Source organism: Ambystoma mexicanum, chromosome 6q (genome assembly GCF_040938575.1).
Source record: "Ambystoma mexicanum isolate Mex_15411 chromosome 6q, UKY_AmexF1_1, whole genome shotgun sequence".
Classification (NCBI taxonomy): domain Eukaryota; kingdom Metazoa; phylum Chordata; class Amphibia; order Caudata; family Ambystomatidae; genus Ambystoma; species Ambystoma mexicanum.
This window is the reverse complement of record NC_090937.1, coordinates 126449841-126464625: the sequence shown is the minus strand read 5'-3', so window position 1 is coordinate 126464625 and position 14785 is coordinate 126449841. Positions and strand designations below refer to the sequence as shown.

The window sequence follows — 14785 nt, the reverse complement described above, 5'->3', positions numbered from 1 at the left end:
TCTGGCGAACGTACTCTGCAGAGACTCACCCCCCCCCCCCATAGAGCACGAGTGGCCGCTACAGGAGGACATTGTACTCAATGTCTTTGCAGAATGGGGCTTCCCAGAGATGGACGTATTTTTTACTCTGGAGAACGCCACATGCCCAGATTACGCCTCAAGGTACCCGCAGAACCACTCCAAGGGGAATGGTTTCTGGATAACATGGTCCGTGAAATGTCTCTTCTCCCCCGCCCCCGACCCTCCTGCTCAACAGAATAGTGCACACGATGCACCAATGTGGCCTACCATCCTTGGTTCTCCCATCTCATGGCAATGTCAGTCTTCCCCTCGCAGGAAGCTGCCATGCCCGTTCAACATGCTGTCTCCAGACCATGGGGAAACACTGCATCCATGCCCTCAAACTCTCAATTTAGCAGCCTGACTTCTGAGGTCATAGAGTTTGGGCACCTCCAGCTTCCTCAAAGATGCATGGACATACTCAGAGAAGCACAGAAACCTAACACTAGGCATTGCTACTCCAGCAAATGGAAGCGCTTTGCCATATGGTGTAATGGCAAGGGCATCAAGTCTATTGAATGCTCACCTAAAGATATTGCCCTTTACCTAACTCGCCTGTTAGATTCAGGACTGGCTTTCAATTCTCTGAAAGCCCACTTTGCTGTGCTTTTGGCATACATCACGTCCCAGAGCAAGGATTCATTGTGGAAAATTCCTGTCATTAAAGCCTTTATGAAAGGGGTAAAGAGACTTCATCCCTCTATTTCCAACCCAGCTTCCGGGTCGGACCTGAAGGTTGTTCTTACCAGACTAATGGGGCCTCCCTTTGAACCATTGCACAAGGCTAGCCTTAAAGCACTTACCGACAAGACCGCCTTCTTAGTGGCAATCACCTCTATAAGGATAGTTAGTGAACTGCAGGCCCTTTCAGTTCGGGACCCGTTCGTCACGATTCACAAAGACGAGGTGGTTTTGCACACGCACGCACCCTTGCTTTGTGCCCAAATTCATCTCGAAGTTCCATGTAAACCAGTCCATAGAACTACCCACCTTTGTCCAGAAGCCCACTAACGTGGCGGAAAGAAGTCTCCACACACTGGATGTGAGGAGAGTGGTTAGCTACTATCTGGAAAAGACAAAGCCACTAAGAAAAACAAACCCGTTCTTCGTCTCAGTGGCAGCTGGTAGAGAAGGGGACCCTGTCTCTAAATCAGCTATTTCTAAGTGGATCATTAACTGCATCACACTGTGTTACACACTTACCAAGAGGGAACTACCCTTCATGCCTAGATCACACTCTACTCGGGGCACAGGGGCTACCATTGTCAGTCCAGAAAAACAGACACCCCCGATCAGAAGGCAATGTACTTTGTTGGCCGAAGGCCAACCGCCTCATGTGTTTAGTATTAGAAAAATGTAGCCATAAGCTTGACTGAAGTGCGGCCATTTTGAGGTGACTGAAATCGCCATTTTGTTTTCTCTAACGTTTGCCTTTTGCTTCATGTCAAAACTGCTTCGCTGAAATAGTATTCTGCTCCACTGGTGCATAACGCAAGGCCGCGAGAGACATGTTGAAACATAACGCAGTAACCCAGACAGAAATGCCCGGTCTCCTCCCTCACATATCCTTGGGAAGTAAGCAGCAAGGCATTCTAATCAGTACAGCAGGTGCCAGCTAGTCTCGGAAACACAGTAGAAATGGTAGAAGCAAACATTAAATGATTTGAATTATGCTCTTCTTTGCGACCCCACCCCCCTTTCCTGAGCCCTGTAGAACTCTGGGGAGCAAGTTGACCGCCAGCACATAAATAGAAACCAGGAGATAGCAAGGCCTGGAATGTGTCTCCCCTACGCACAGCTTGCTTGCAGAAACAGAAGCATAGTGTTCTTTAAACAGAGACTTATTTCTGTAGGTTCGCAAAATTGCAAACTGTTGCTAAATGAATGTTTGAAGATGTCATACTCGTCACCATTGTCAATCATTGTGCCGAATTCAAAGGAAATGTATTAGGGGTGGTATTGGATGTGTCACTACTGATTGTAAGATGCTTGCTTTGTATATATGTAACTGTTGTACGATTCTCGTCTCTCTTGCGTCCCCCGAGGTCTAGTAGACCCACGTCGCGGGGCGTGGGACCCAGTTGGCCAACTGAGACTATTTGCTTTGCAATAAACCCTAGATTTTGGGAATACAAGCTCATGTCTGGCGTATCAGTTCGTGTGTGGTGATTGTGCCTTGTTTCCACATGCGAGGGTCCCCTAGGGGCCCCTTCACCATAGCATTCATTGCAAATGTTCCTCTTGATTCCATTTGCAAAGCAGCAACCTGGAGTTCTGTACACACCTTTACGCAACACTACTGCCTAGATATATAGTCTAGGTCTGATTCTCAGGTTGGACAAGTAGTGCTAAGACATCTCTTTGCTACTGTTCCTTCACACATCCTACCACCATCTCTGGGTACTGCTTGCTAGTCTATGCACAGCATGTGACAAGCATCAGAAGACATGCATTACTCACCGTAATAGCATTTCTGACGATTGTATCTGCTTAGATTCACATGCGCACACCCTTCCTCCCCTCGTGGAGTAGAAGGAACATGGGCCACTTACACCTGCTCTTATGTACTCGCTCACGCTGATTATAAGGCTCAATCACGGCAGAAAAAACAGAACCAGAGGGACCTCGACGCGTGAGGGATTTTGGGTATACTACATGTCAAGTTAGGGATAGTGTTAGTCACGCCCATGTCGACGTCCCCTTTTGATCTTCGAAAACAAAGATGCAATACTCTGCGATTACCACTAGATGTCAGAGTGTATGCACAGCATGTGAATCTAAGCAGATGAAATCATTTGAAATGCTATTACGGTGAGTAACGCATGTCATATATATGGTGGGGATGGGGTTAAAAGGGTAGAAAAGAGGGGGCTTGGAGGTGGCGGCCCAAATAAAAAGAATAAAAACATTTAGGTATTTTTTTACCTCGGTAAAATTTACCCCTCTGAATTTAACTTTGGTAAAATCACATATAACCCATTACAAGTTATGCGATCGCTGTCAAAGTTATGACATTACAAACTAGATAAAAATCCATGTCCAACCGTGACTCCCTTCTCTGCCACACACTACTGAAGTAGTGTTCCATTTTTAAAATGACAGCTGCCGTCATATTGATGTCCGCTTTTATTTTGGTGGCTTGTCTTGGCTTTTGATTTTGAAATTCTGGTCATCCCACAGGCTCCTTCTTTCAGGCCATCCTTTCCAAAAGTCAGCAAGGCTCATCTTTCATGCCACACTGCAAACTATACTAATGCACAGCAAGGCTCTTTGGACAGCTACAGACCCGCTCCTCTGTTCAGCCCTTCCTCACTTTGCATCCCAATCAGCTGGGAGCTCATTGAGGTATTCACACTAAAGCACAGGGTGAGAGAGAACGTTTTATACACCAGATACAACTAGCGTTTACAGATCGATCCTTATTGGGGTTTGGGAGGGTCGTGTGGAGACAGTGGCCCTTTAGGCCCTCTGTGAGGAGTCAGAAATGAAAATCCAACACAAGGTTGCCACGGTTTTGGTCAAAGACTTTTATTAAAATAAAAGCGGTTGGGAAAAGGCCTCTCTGACTCTGCTCTAAGAGGAATTTCCCTTCCTAAACCAAATCTAACGAACTTTCCATGTCAAGATGTCGAAACAAAACTGTCCTGTGTCGAAAGTTCTATCCTGACCCTTGCGCTACAAACTATATTAAAAGGTAAAAAGGGGAAATGTCTTGAACCTTATAAGGTTCAGAAAAACGGTGTTCTTAAAGAATAAATGATTCAAACAAAAGTTCCTAAGCTAAGACGATTCTTTGTTCCAGAGGGTAGGTCCCTTTCCCTGGATTCCTCCTTGCTCTGAGACTTTTTACATACAATAGTTCCTCACAGGTTTGATTACACAATTTCTGATGATGTACTTTCTTCTTTCTTGTTAACACAATTATTTTACCACACTTGCAGAAAGAACAGTTCGGTTTCACAATTTCAGATGGTATATATAGTTTCTTTTCTTTGGTATAACAATCCTTTTAAATTGCCTGGTATACTCTCATACCAGGACTTCTGATTCACATACTTGAGCTTGCTTTGCGTACTCCAGTCAGGACTTTTGAAATACTTAATAATAATAATAATATTGGCCTTGTTTACTCCCCTGCCAGGACTTCTATTTTGTGTACACTCTGGATCTTTGCCCGCTCCCACAGGTCCTTATATACAAGGTTGGATAACTTATCCCTTTGATAGGTTATCCTCTTTCTGTTCCTTAAGTATTGACACTTTGCACAGCCACACGTATTGGGAAGAGGGGTTAATTGCAATTTATATTCTCCCTTTTTAATATGTTGATACTGTCTCTGTAATTTGGTTTTCATATACTGTGTGCTCGCTGATAAGCTTCTGGGTGGCCTCACTGGTCTTCACTGGCATTGATTCACTCTCTCGCGGCCTGCAAATGAAGGATTTCTATCCTGTCTTCTCCTCGCAGCTGCCTTCTATTTGTTTGCCGGTCCTCTGCGGCTTCTGCTGAGCACACCCGCTTTCCTCTCTGCTCCAGTCAGCGGAATGCTGCTCTTCTCCGTTTGCGAACACCCAGGAGTCTCATCGGCTACTGGCATTCCTGCGGCGGTTCTTAGCCTTGCAGTTTCCTTCAGTCTGCGAGTCGATTGGCTTCTCCACGCTGGTTTCTGCTCGCCGGTTCCCTGCTCCTCCTAGCGAGGTTCAGCTCTCGCTCGCCAGTCGTCACAGCAGCTGTCAATGGCTCTTGGTTTGGGATGCTTATATTTCCCATACAGGTGTGTGCCGGGAAACACTAGCATGCTCGTTGCGCTTGTGATGGCTTTTGCTCCAACCCCTCTTTCGTCCCAGTGTTTCGAGGATTCTGGGACCCGAATTCCATTGGGAACAATTGATTTCTGCCATTTAAACGAGCAAAAAAAGGTTTTCATGGCAAGTTCGTTATGTTTGATAAGTGGAATTGTGAAGGGTTATTCCATCAGATTGGTACGGTTGATTGAGTGTGGTCCCTGTTCTTCATAGGAAAAGGAGGCAATGTATGGCAGTAGGCCATAATGGTTTCAGACATAGGCATGGTATTTTCAAGGAGAAATGGGGAATACCATGTCTCAGCTGATTGTGTCATGACATCACTCCAGAGGTTGTCTCCTCCCATGTGATCCACACACATACGCCCCAAAGTCTGGTTCAGATAGCGTTCAGTCCTCTGGCTGCATGAAAACTTGTTGCCACCGGGAGATCAGTGATGACTCTACCAGAGATCAGTGATGAATCTACCAGATTTCTCAAATCCCCCTTCTACACAGCTCCTAGTGGCTCCCAGTCAAAATGTTGCCCCACTATTCTGGGCCTCTACCAACCATCTCGCTCCTGGACAGACATTCAAAAGATTCAATCTTTGATATCCTAGCATTTAATGCCTGTAAAATCATTTTGGGTACTATCTAGAGGTTGGAAACAGTTTGGTGTGACCAGTAAACTCCCCCTAATGTCCTGTATGCCTTTCTAGGCAAGCAAATGAGGCTCGGGTTTTAGATGAAGTCCCCTACCTTCCTGGCAATGGTGTTGTGAATACTTTTTTTGTGTGCCTTCAAGTGTTTTGCAGCTGTAGAGAAATCACGTTATTGAGGGACAGTTGCAGGCTTTCAGTTGGCAGTTCAGAAGCAGGAGCTACAGATAGTCTCCCGAAACTGGCTAAAATATTTCCATATATAGACGAAATGCTCCATGGTGGTGGTCATATTTGGGCAGAAAAATCTGGGGAGAGGTCCACTGGTACCCTCCTCTTGGAAAAGCCTGTCTAGCTCTGTGGGCCGCTGCACCATAATTGAGCTTTGTTCAGTCCATACTAATTTAATTCAGAATCGCTTTTTTTCTAAGACCTATAAGCTCTACTAAATAAGGAATATGGAAGTAGTTTATTGTGTAGATGACTATAGACTAAAGCTAGTATGTTATCAAATGCTCAGGGTGTTATTAACTTTGCTCAAGGAAAGCTTGTTTAAATGATTGTGATTTTAACGAAATAAAAACGAAAAAATATATTTTTTTGTTTTTTGGGAATGGGGGTTCCCCCCTTCCCACCAGCTGTAACCCATACCCCACATATATATATTTTTCCCCGTGTTTTTGTCGTTTACATTTCATTCTTTATTTGTATTCGTTATAATTACTGGATACCGTTTAAAATATTTGCTGTTGCATTTGAAAATGCGCATGGTCCAGCAATGTATCTGAAACTATGGAAAAAGAGCAATTTGTTAGACAAGCAAAATACGTTTCTGATTTTTTTATGTTTTCCTAATTTCTTCAGTGTGTTTTTTTTCCAGTCAACGTAATGCCCTCTTTGCAAATATAGTATTTAGTTAATATGTAGATTGTAAATAATTATTTAACATGTTTAAAATAAATCTGTATCTATGTAAAAAGAATATTCAGGTCTATTGTGTGTTGTATAGAAACGGCGATGCCAACTGCAGTCCTGAAAAAACAGACGATGAAAAGCCTGACCTTGACTCTGATCCTGTAAATGGTGCTGGCCACTCTTCCACACAAGAAACTTTTACTAACGAGCAGAAGCTCCAAAAACTACAGGAAATATTTCCACAGAAAACCGAAGACGAATTATTAAAGGTAAATATTCTGCATTGCGCTTACCTGTTATCTCTGTATCAATCTAATGTGTTGCTCAACATTACGGAATTCATATCAGATGTTATACATTGATTAGTTGCATGTTGTGTGTAGCTAGAACTAGCATGGGAAGCGAGCCAATACATAAGTTGTTTACCTGTTTCACAATAAACCTGTGTGCAGGAGTGTAGCGGACGGTTCGTTGGCATTGTACTGGAGCATTGACTTTTAATGTTGATGGGAGCTGACACAGAGCCAGTTTATTTTCCAATCTCCTGGCCCTTTTTGTGCTGCAGCCTGGGATTTTAATTTTGATGGAGAGAAACTCGGGCAGAGCTAATTTTTTTTCCATAAACGCCAAGCCGGTGCAGTATAGCGGCAATTCTGTGGAATGGCGACGACAGCTGGGGAGCTGCAAGGGCTTTGTGCTGCCCCAGTGCAGGGATTGGAACAGAACAAGACGGCGCCTGGAAAAAATGTCTTGTCCAAGCGCAGCTCCATCCCCCAGACCCATGGACCAGCACGTGTCTCTCCCAGGTCCTGCGCCTTAATGAACAGACCGCTTTCGGAAGACTGGGCACAGAGCGCTGCCTAGTGTTCTGAAAGCAGTCTGCTAGTGAAAGCTCAGGTTAAGCCTGCTATAACTCTGCGTGCTGCTCTTTCCTCAGGCCCACGGCCTCGCACAGAAATATACCAAGCAGTTCTGAAGCTGCATTATCACACGCACGAGTAACCAGCTCTTCAACGAGCTGTCTGAAGTCTCAGCACTGGAAACATCCAAAGCCTCGCAAACAGCGCTGCAGATTGTCCAAAATGATATATATATATATATATATATTCAGTGAAAAAACTTTGTTAAAGGGACGTTATGGTTAAGTTGCACTACTAAAAACCTATGAAATTCAGTGAACAAACTTTGTCAAAGGGACGTTATGGTTCCAAGTAAAACCGAAAAACCCTTGAAATTCGCCAGTTATGGTAAGCTAAGCAACCATAACTCGCGCCACCACCGTGCACTGCTAAGACTAACACCCTGGACATCAAAGATGACCTCAAAAATGTCATTGATGACATCACTGATGACATCACGTGTGTATGTACTTTTCATGAAATGTGTACAAGGGATTCTTATTATAAAGTTGCCAAACAAGTGTCAAGGATCATTGCAATAAATATCATACCCTAATTAGTGCATTGAACGATGCATTGATATAAATAGCATTCTATTATGGGGTTCTATCTAGTATACTAAGCTACTCATACAGAAACATAACATTGTGTGCAGTGTACACGATGAAGGTATAATATTCGTAATGTTAATATGTTGAAAAATGAAATAATTGTTTTCTTAATAGATTTTTGTGTACTGTGAAATATGTAATAAGTAGCTAATAAAACACATGTATTACATATTTGCATTGCTATAGACAAAACACAAAGACACAAGAACACATACCAATATGGGTATATACAGGGAAAGTGAAGTTAGCAAAAAACCAGAAGTAGTAGCAGAAACAATTCATAATTTAACTGATTATTTTCATGCAAATAAATGATTGCTGTGTTTCAAAGCTGCTGTTTACCCTAGGTATATGTATCACTTGATGTGATTGGACCCTAAGGAAAGCAGTGTGAGTACAATGTATACAAATATGACCATATACAGGGAAAGTACAGCCATAAAAAAACAGAACTATCAAAGTGCTCATAAGTCTATTGATTATCTTTATGCACAAAAAGGATTGCTGTCTTTCAAGCTTGTGTCTTCCCGTATGTATATGTTTCATATGATGTGACTGGACTCTAAGGGAATTACTGTAAGAACCTACTTGAAGGATACGTCTACAAATAAAATGTTTAGTTTCTGACTGTTACTGAAGAAAACCATGTGGCCTAGATATGTCAGCAAAAGAAAAAAGAGTGAGCCAGACATGTGATGTCATCAATGACATTTGTGATGTCATCTTTGATGTCCTGGGTGTTAGTCTTAGCAGTGCAAGGTGGTGGCGCGAGTTATGGTTGCTTAGCTTACCATAACTGGCGAATTTCAAGGGTTTTTCGGTTTTACTTGGAACCATAACGTCCCTTTGACAACGTTTTTTCACTGAATTTCATAGGTTTTTAGCAGCGCAACTTAACCATAACGTCCCTGTAACATTTTTTTTTTTACTACATTTTAAAGGTTTTTATTAGTGCAATGTCACCATAACATCCTTTTCAATAGATGAAGACCACTAACATCTTATGTCCTCAAAGTGGGAACGCTGGGTTGTAAAAAAACCCAAAGATTTTCCTTCCTACACCGGGACACCTGTGGCGTCCCGCTCTAGGAAGGAAAATCTTTTACCAAGATGGCCACCATGGAAAGGGAAGGCGGGGTGTATAAAGAACACAACAGGGCATGAGCAGGGGGTGGGGGGAACAGGGGAGACACATGGGCACGTGCGGGGGGTGAGAGGGAACAGGGTACAAATGGGACATGAGCAGGGGGTGGGGGGGAAAGGAAGGAAACACGGGACATGAGCGTTGGTGGGGGGAACACGAGAGAGACACAGGGCATGAGCAGCGGGTGGGGAGGAACATGAGGGAGACATGGGGTATGAGCGGGGGGTGGGGAGGAACATGAGGGAGACACGGGGTATGAGCGGGGGGTGGGGAGGAACATGAGGGAGACACGGGGTATGAGCGGGGGGTGGGGAGGAACACGAGGGAAACACGGGCATGAGTGGGGGGTACAGGGCACACACGGACATGAGCGGGGTGGGGGGGAAAGGAGAGAGACCAGGGGCATGAGCGGGGGGTGGGGGAAAGGAGAGAGACAAGGGGCATGAGCGGGGGGTGGGGGGAACACGAGGGAGACACAGGGCATGAGTAGGGGGTAACATGAGGGAAACACGGGGCATGAGCGGGGGGTGGGGGGGTCAACAGACACGGGGCATGAGCAGGGGGGTGGGGGGGCAACAAGAGAGACACGGGGCATGAGCGGGGTGTGGGGGGTCAGGGGAGAGAAACACAGGGCATGAGCGGGGGGTGGGGGAAGGGGAGAGAGACACACGGGGCATGAGCGGGAGGTGGGGGGGAGAGAGACACACGGGGCATGAGCGGGGGGCAGGGGAGAGAGACACAGGGCATGAGCGGGGGTGGGGGGAGGGAGAGAGACACATGGCGTTCGTGTGCAGGCGGCAGATCCCGCTCCTCAGCCCTCCGCTGGCCACCGTGTGCCGATGGCGAGCGGGGGGGCTGGAGGAACAGGGGAGACACGAAGCATGAGTGGGGGTGGGGAGGGGACAAGAAGGAGACACGGGGCATGAGCGGGATGGGAGGAACAGGAGACAGACACAAGACTTACTGTGCAGGCGGCGAGGAACAAAGATGGCGGGTGTCTCTGAAGCCAGACGCACTGCACGCTTTCACCGCATCCCGTGAGAGAGCACGTCAGATGTCCGCGGACATCACGCAAGCTGCTTGCCCAATCACCGTCCTGTCAGCGGAGCGAACAGGGAAGTGTGTCCGCGAAGCGAACACAGATATCACTAATTTTTTTCACTTAGATTTTTGTCATTTTTTTTTAAAACTACTGGACGGATTTACACCAAATAAAGCAAAGCACGCTTCCGGGACCAAGCAGCCGCTCCTGCCGCAAATTTGGTGTAAATCCGTCCAGCGGTTTGGGCTGTAGGCGTGAGCAATTTTTTTTCCCATCATGTCTATGGGGGAAAAAAAAGAAAAAAAAAGTTTTGGGACCCCCCCCCTGGACGAATCCTCACCAAACTTTGCAAAAAAATTCATAGTGACCCAATAATATATATATATGTCCTGCAATTTACAGACATCTCTTTATTAGGGTGAATATTGAGGCCAATCAAAACTGAAGTCCATTATTCCCTTAAAAGTGCTTCTTAATGAATCAATATAAGACATATTTAACATTGTGGACATTATGAGGTTCCTATAGTGCTCTTTGCTTTTATGTCAATCGCTAGGATTGGGTTCCATGAAGATACTGGGTTGCGCAACCTGGCCGGGGGGCCTTGCTCCCACCTTCCCACAGCTCTGTCCCTCCAGAGAGGTGACAGTTCCCTCAAAAAATGTTTTCCATTTCCAGTACTGCGCTGTACAACACTTTATTTACAGTGCCAAAAGCAAGGGTATAGGCATACACCTGGAACGAGAGATCTCGTATTACTTCTATTGGCAATTCACTTTTTTCTAGGAAGACCTTAGACTAGAGGGAGCAAACAGGCCCTGTCTTGCTGAACACAGCTTTTGCCGAACATGTTTTTATTTTGTAAACCACGCTGGAACTATAAGCAGAGGCTTGCTGAGGGGGAGGGCTGAGGGTCTATAGCCCGGATAGAAGCTCGGGGCTATAACCAAAAGGCTAGCTAGCCCCAAGTCCCAACAGTCCTGACATTATCGTAGCCAGGGATATTTTCCAAAACTAGCAAGACCCCTGACTGTAAGTCATTCTAAACGCTAGTTGCAATTTTAACCTCCAAGTATGCTCACGCGGTACAACTGTATTTTGAGGCCGCTTCTGCTTCATGTCTATGAAAGTAGGCAAGTGTTAACCTCTGGTAATAAATGTTAATCCAGGCTTATGAGCCACACACTCTCGTAGTGATAATGACCACACAGGAAGACGGCATCGTGTTACGAGCGTGTGCTCTCTCATGGACTCCCACTCATGTCCTGCAACCCCTAATTATTGAACGGACGTGATGATTCTTAACTATGCGTCTAAAGCAGTGCAGGGAATGTGCTGGGAACAAGACTGAGCGGCGCTCTGGAAAAACACGTCTTGCCGGAGCAGAGCTCCGTCCCCCAGACACGACTGTCTCACGAGCAGAACACTCTGACCCGGCACGAAGCGCTGCCTAATCTAAAGCAGTCTGCTCGTTGTAGCGCAGGTTCTTCCCGCTGCACAACCTGTTCTTCAAGGAGCGTTCAGAACACTCTGTACTGGAGACTAAGGGTGTCACGGTAGTGGTTTTATGGTGGTATGATAACCTTCTTGCCAAATGACAGTATATCATGGTTATCGCGGTATAGCAGGTGGAGTTAACTAATCTTAACTAACATTTTCTTTAATGTCATAAATTGTCAGCATTTTGAAACTTGTCTCTGCACATTTTTAGCTGATCCTCCAGGAATCTCAGGCGGCTGCAGATTTGGTCGTTCATGGCGCTCAATCGTTGATCGCCTTGAATGAAAGAGTGACTAGTGGATGTGTTAAAATGCACATTTTGAGCAATGAGCTAGCTGCTCAGTCACAGGTCATCGCTTTGAAAATCGGCCTCGACCTGTATTATTTTGGAACCGCATGGGCATCATGACCCCTCGCTGCGATCAGTCATAAAGGTTTGTTTTGATAACGCTTTATCCCATTGAAGGGAGAAAAGTCACTCATGAGGTCGTTGTGTTTCTTTGGTCAAAATGTCATAGCCAACACACATTCACCCAAAGGTTGCATATTGATCAAATCACTATAGCTTGTTTACTATCTGCCTGGTTTATTATAAAAGTCTGATGTTGGAGTCACCACTGACCATGTAATCCTAACAGGACAGCGTTCAGTGGGTGCTGTTGATTTCTTTCTTGATTCTTGCAATAAATGTTTACCTTCTTAAAGATAGTGGCACAAAAACATTTTTTAAATGACAGTTAAAATACATATCGGCACAAATATGGCCTAGACTACCACAGCCCCATCATTACCATTTTCCCCAGGTCTGAGCGCATTAGGACCCTTGTCATGTGAGTTGAGACAGAGGAATGCTTTCATGGGTGGTGTCACAAATCGAGGATAGACCTGAAAAATATCTCACCCCCATTGCTCTGGATACTTCAAATTGAATGTAGAATCTGTCCTGCCTGCTTGAGTCTAGTGCCATATGCAGAAGGTAGGTGAAGGATCAAGCGAAGCAACAACTCTAGTGCCAATGTGCAAATCTATATGGAGGACAGTGGGGGGGAGCAGTTTATATACTAGCACAAAGCACTGATAGGCCCAGTGTTCATTCAGTCAACATAGTTAATGTTTTTTTGTGGACATGCATCAGAATGGCATCCAATTCATTCCCCCCTTTGAATTCTGTGATGTGGTGTTCCCCCAACTTTCAAATTTGTGGGAAAACTACAAATCAGCTGATGTTTAACCCGACTCTACTGATCACAGAGAAAGAGCGGTCACAGCAGCAAAGCTGCATTTACTAATGTGGCCTCACTTTCCCTATGCTCTTATCTGCCAAACAAGGCCAACAGACGCCCCATCCCACAGTGCAAGATCCAGACTGCGCAGCACTTGCTTACTGCAGCCTTTCCAAATCAGATTCAAAAGCTCACTTAATTGCTGCAGGCCCTAAAACGGTATACCGGTATAAACTATGTGACGGTTATTATAGTTCAATTAAGCTGTTCACAGTATCTATAACGGTATACCGTTACATCCCTACTGTAGAATATATATGTAGAATATATACAGAAACTGCCAAAGCCTCACATACAGTTTTGCAGCTGTTCAAACTAGTATACATGTCCTGCATTTACAGACTTCTCTTTATTAGGATGAATATTCTGACCAATCAAAACAGAAGTGTCCATTATTCGCTTAAAAGGGTTTCTTACTGAATCGCTATGAGACATGTTTAACATATAAAATTGTGCACATTGTTTCCATAATGCCATTTGCTTTTATGCAAATCAAGAGGATTGGGTTTTATGTGGAGATACTGTGTTGCGCAACCTGGCCGGGGCCACGCCCCTCCTAAGAAGTGACAGTCCGCCCAATACAGGTTTTCCATTTCCAGCACTGGTCTAAAGGAACCATACACTAAAACAGTAAGGGCTCAGTAAATCTGATAAATGAAAGGATGGAATTGTTAATGAAGCTGTCACATTGCAAATAGTCTGCATTTATTTGAGGGTTAAAAGTGATTAACCATGAGCTTCTACTTGGGTGAAGAGGGTGGGGCGAGTTTTGGACTCTGGCAGCCTCTTAAGATGTTGGGTGTGCCTAATACCTCCGGCAAGACTATTGGTTGACTCCACTCACTGTCCTGTAAAGGATTTGGGGGGGGGGGGGGGTCACAAAAATATCTTCTACGGATTTAAAATGTTCATGGGCACAACATTTTAGTTGCTATTGCTGATTTTAGTGTTTTTGCAATGTTTTGGTTCCGTTTTATGTACACCGTTACTGCCATGTATTGCTTTGCTTAGCCTCTATTAATATGATACACATGTGACACTTGAGTCGGATATATACCCAATATACAACATTGATTTTAAATAGACAGAAACTATAATTTACTAAAGATGGTAGCTAAATGGCTTAAAGGAAATCAATTTAATCGGGCTCTGGGAAAGTCATCATTGAAAAGGACGCCCACTATTGGAACAAGCTGAAGTGCCCATACAAATTTGGGAAAAGGATAGAAGGCACACAGTACCATTGGTTGTCTATACCATGAAGTTGGTGAATGTGAATTTGTATATCTTGTGAAGGCGAGCAACATGAGGCAGTTCTGAATTTGTTGCTGGAGGAAGTGCAGTCCAATATAGGAGTTTTGGAGACTGAAAGACCTCAGGCATGTGGTTATGCAGACATTATTTTAAGTTGGGTTTGCAATCAGTTGTTCCGGTCATGGGTGTAGCAATGGAGTTTTGTCCACCCAGTAGGAATACTAGGAAGGCCAAAGTGCCCTCTGACAGAAAATCATTGGTAAGGAGAGTGTTTGGCTCAGGAAGCTGTTAATGCTTTATCCACAAAAACGCAGCTTAGACACTTATTATGGAATGTCGTCAAGGAGGCAGCCCTAACGCACGACTGACTTAATAAAAAAAAAAAAGATATATATATTTCTGATGTTTGTTAATCTGCTTAGAATCGCATGCTGTGCATAGGTCCGACATCCAGTGGTCACTGCGGAGTATTGCATTTTGTTTTTCGTAGTCGAAAAGGGGACGTCGACAAGGCGTGTCTGAAACACTATCCCTATAGTGACGTGCGTTGTACCCACAATCCCTCACGCGTCGAGGTCCCTCAGATTGTTTTTTTCCGCCCAGCTACTGGTCGCCTTTACGCGGAGCTCCTC

At 44.8% G+C, this 14785-nt stretch overlaps 1 protein-coding gene across 1 annotated transcript in view; it reads left to right on the top strand.

The window, feature by feature from the left end:
• The window catches only part of SMARCAD1 (SNF2 related chromatin remodeling ATPase with DExD box 1), a 1912998-nt gene that overhangs the window by 201305 nt on the left and 1696908 nt on the right, over positions 1–14785 (top strand). The window contains exon 4 of the mRNA XM_069630562.1: positions 6515–6689. Within this exon, the coding sequence (XP_069486663.1) occupies positions 6515–6689 (175 nt within the window). The remainder of the gene's footprint in view (positions 1–6514; positions 6690–14785) is intronic.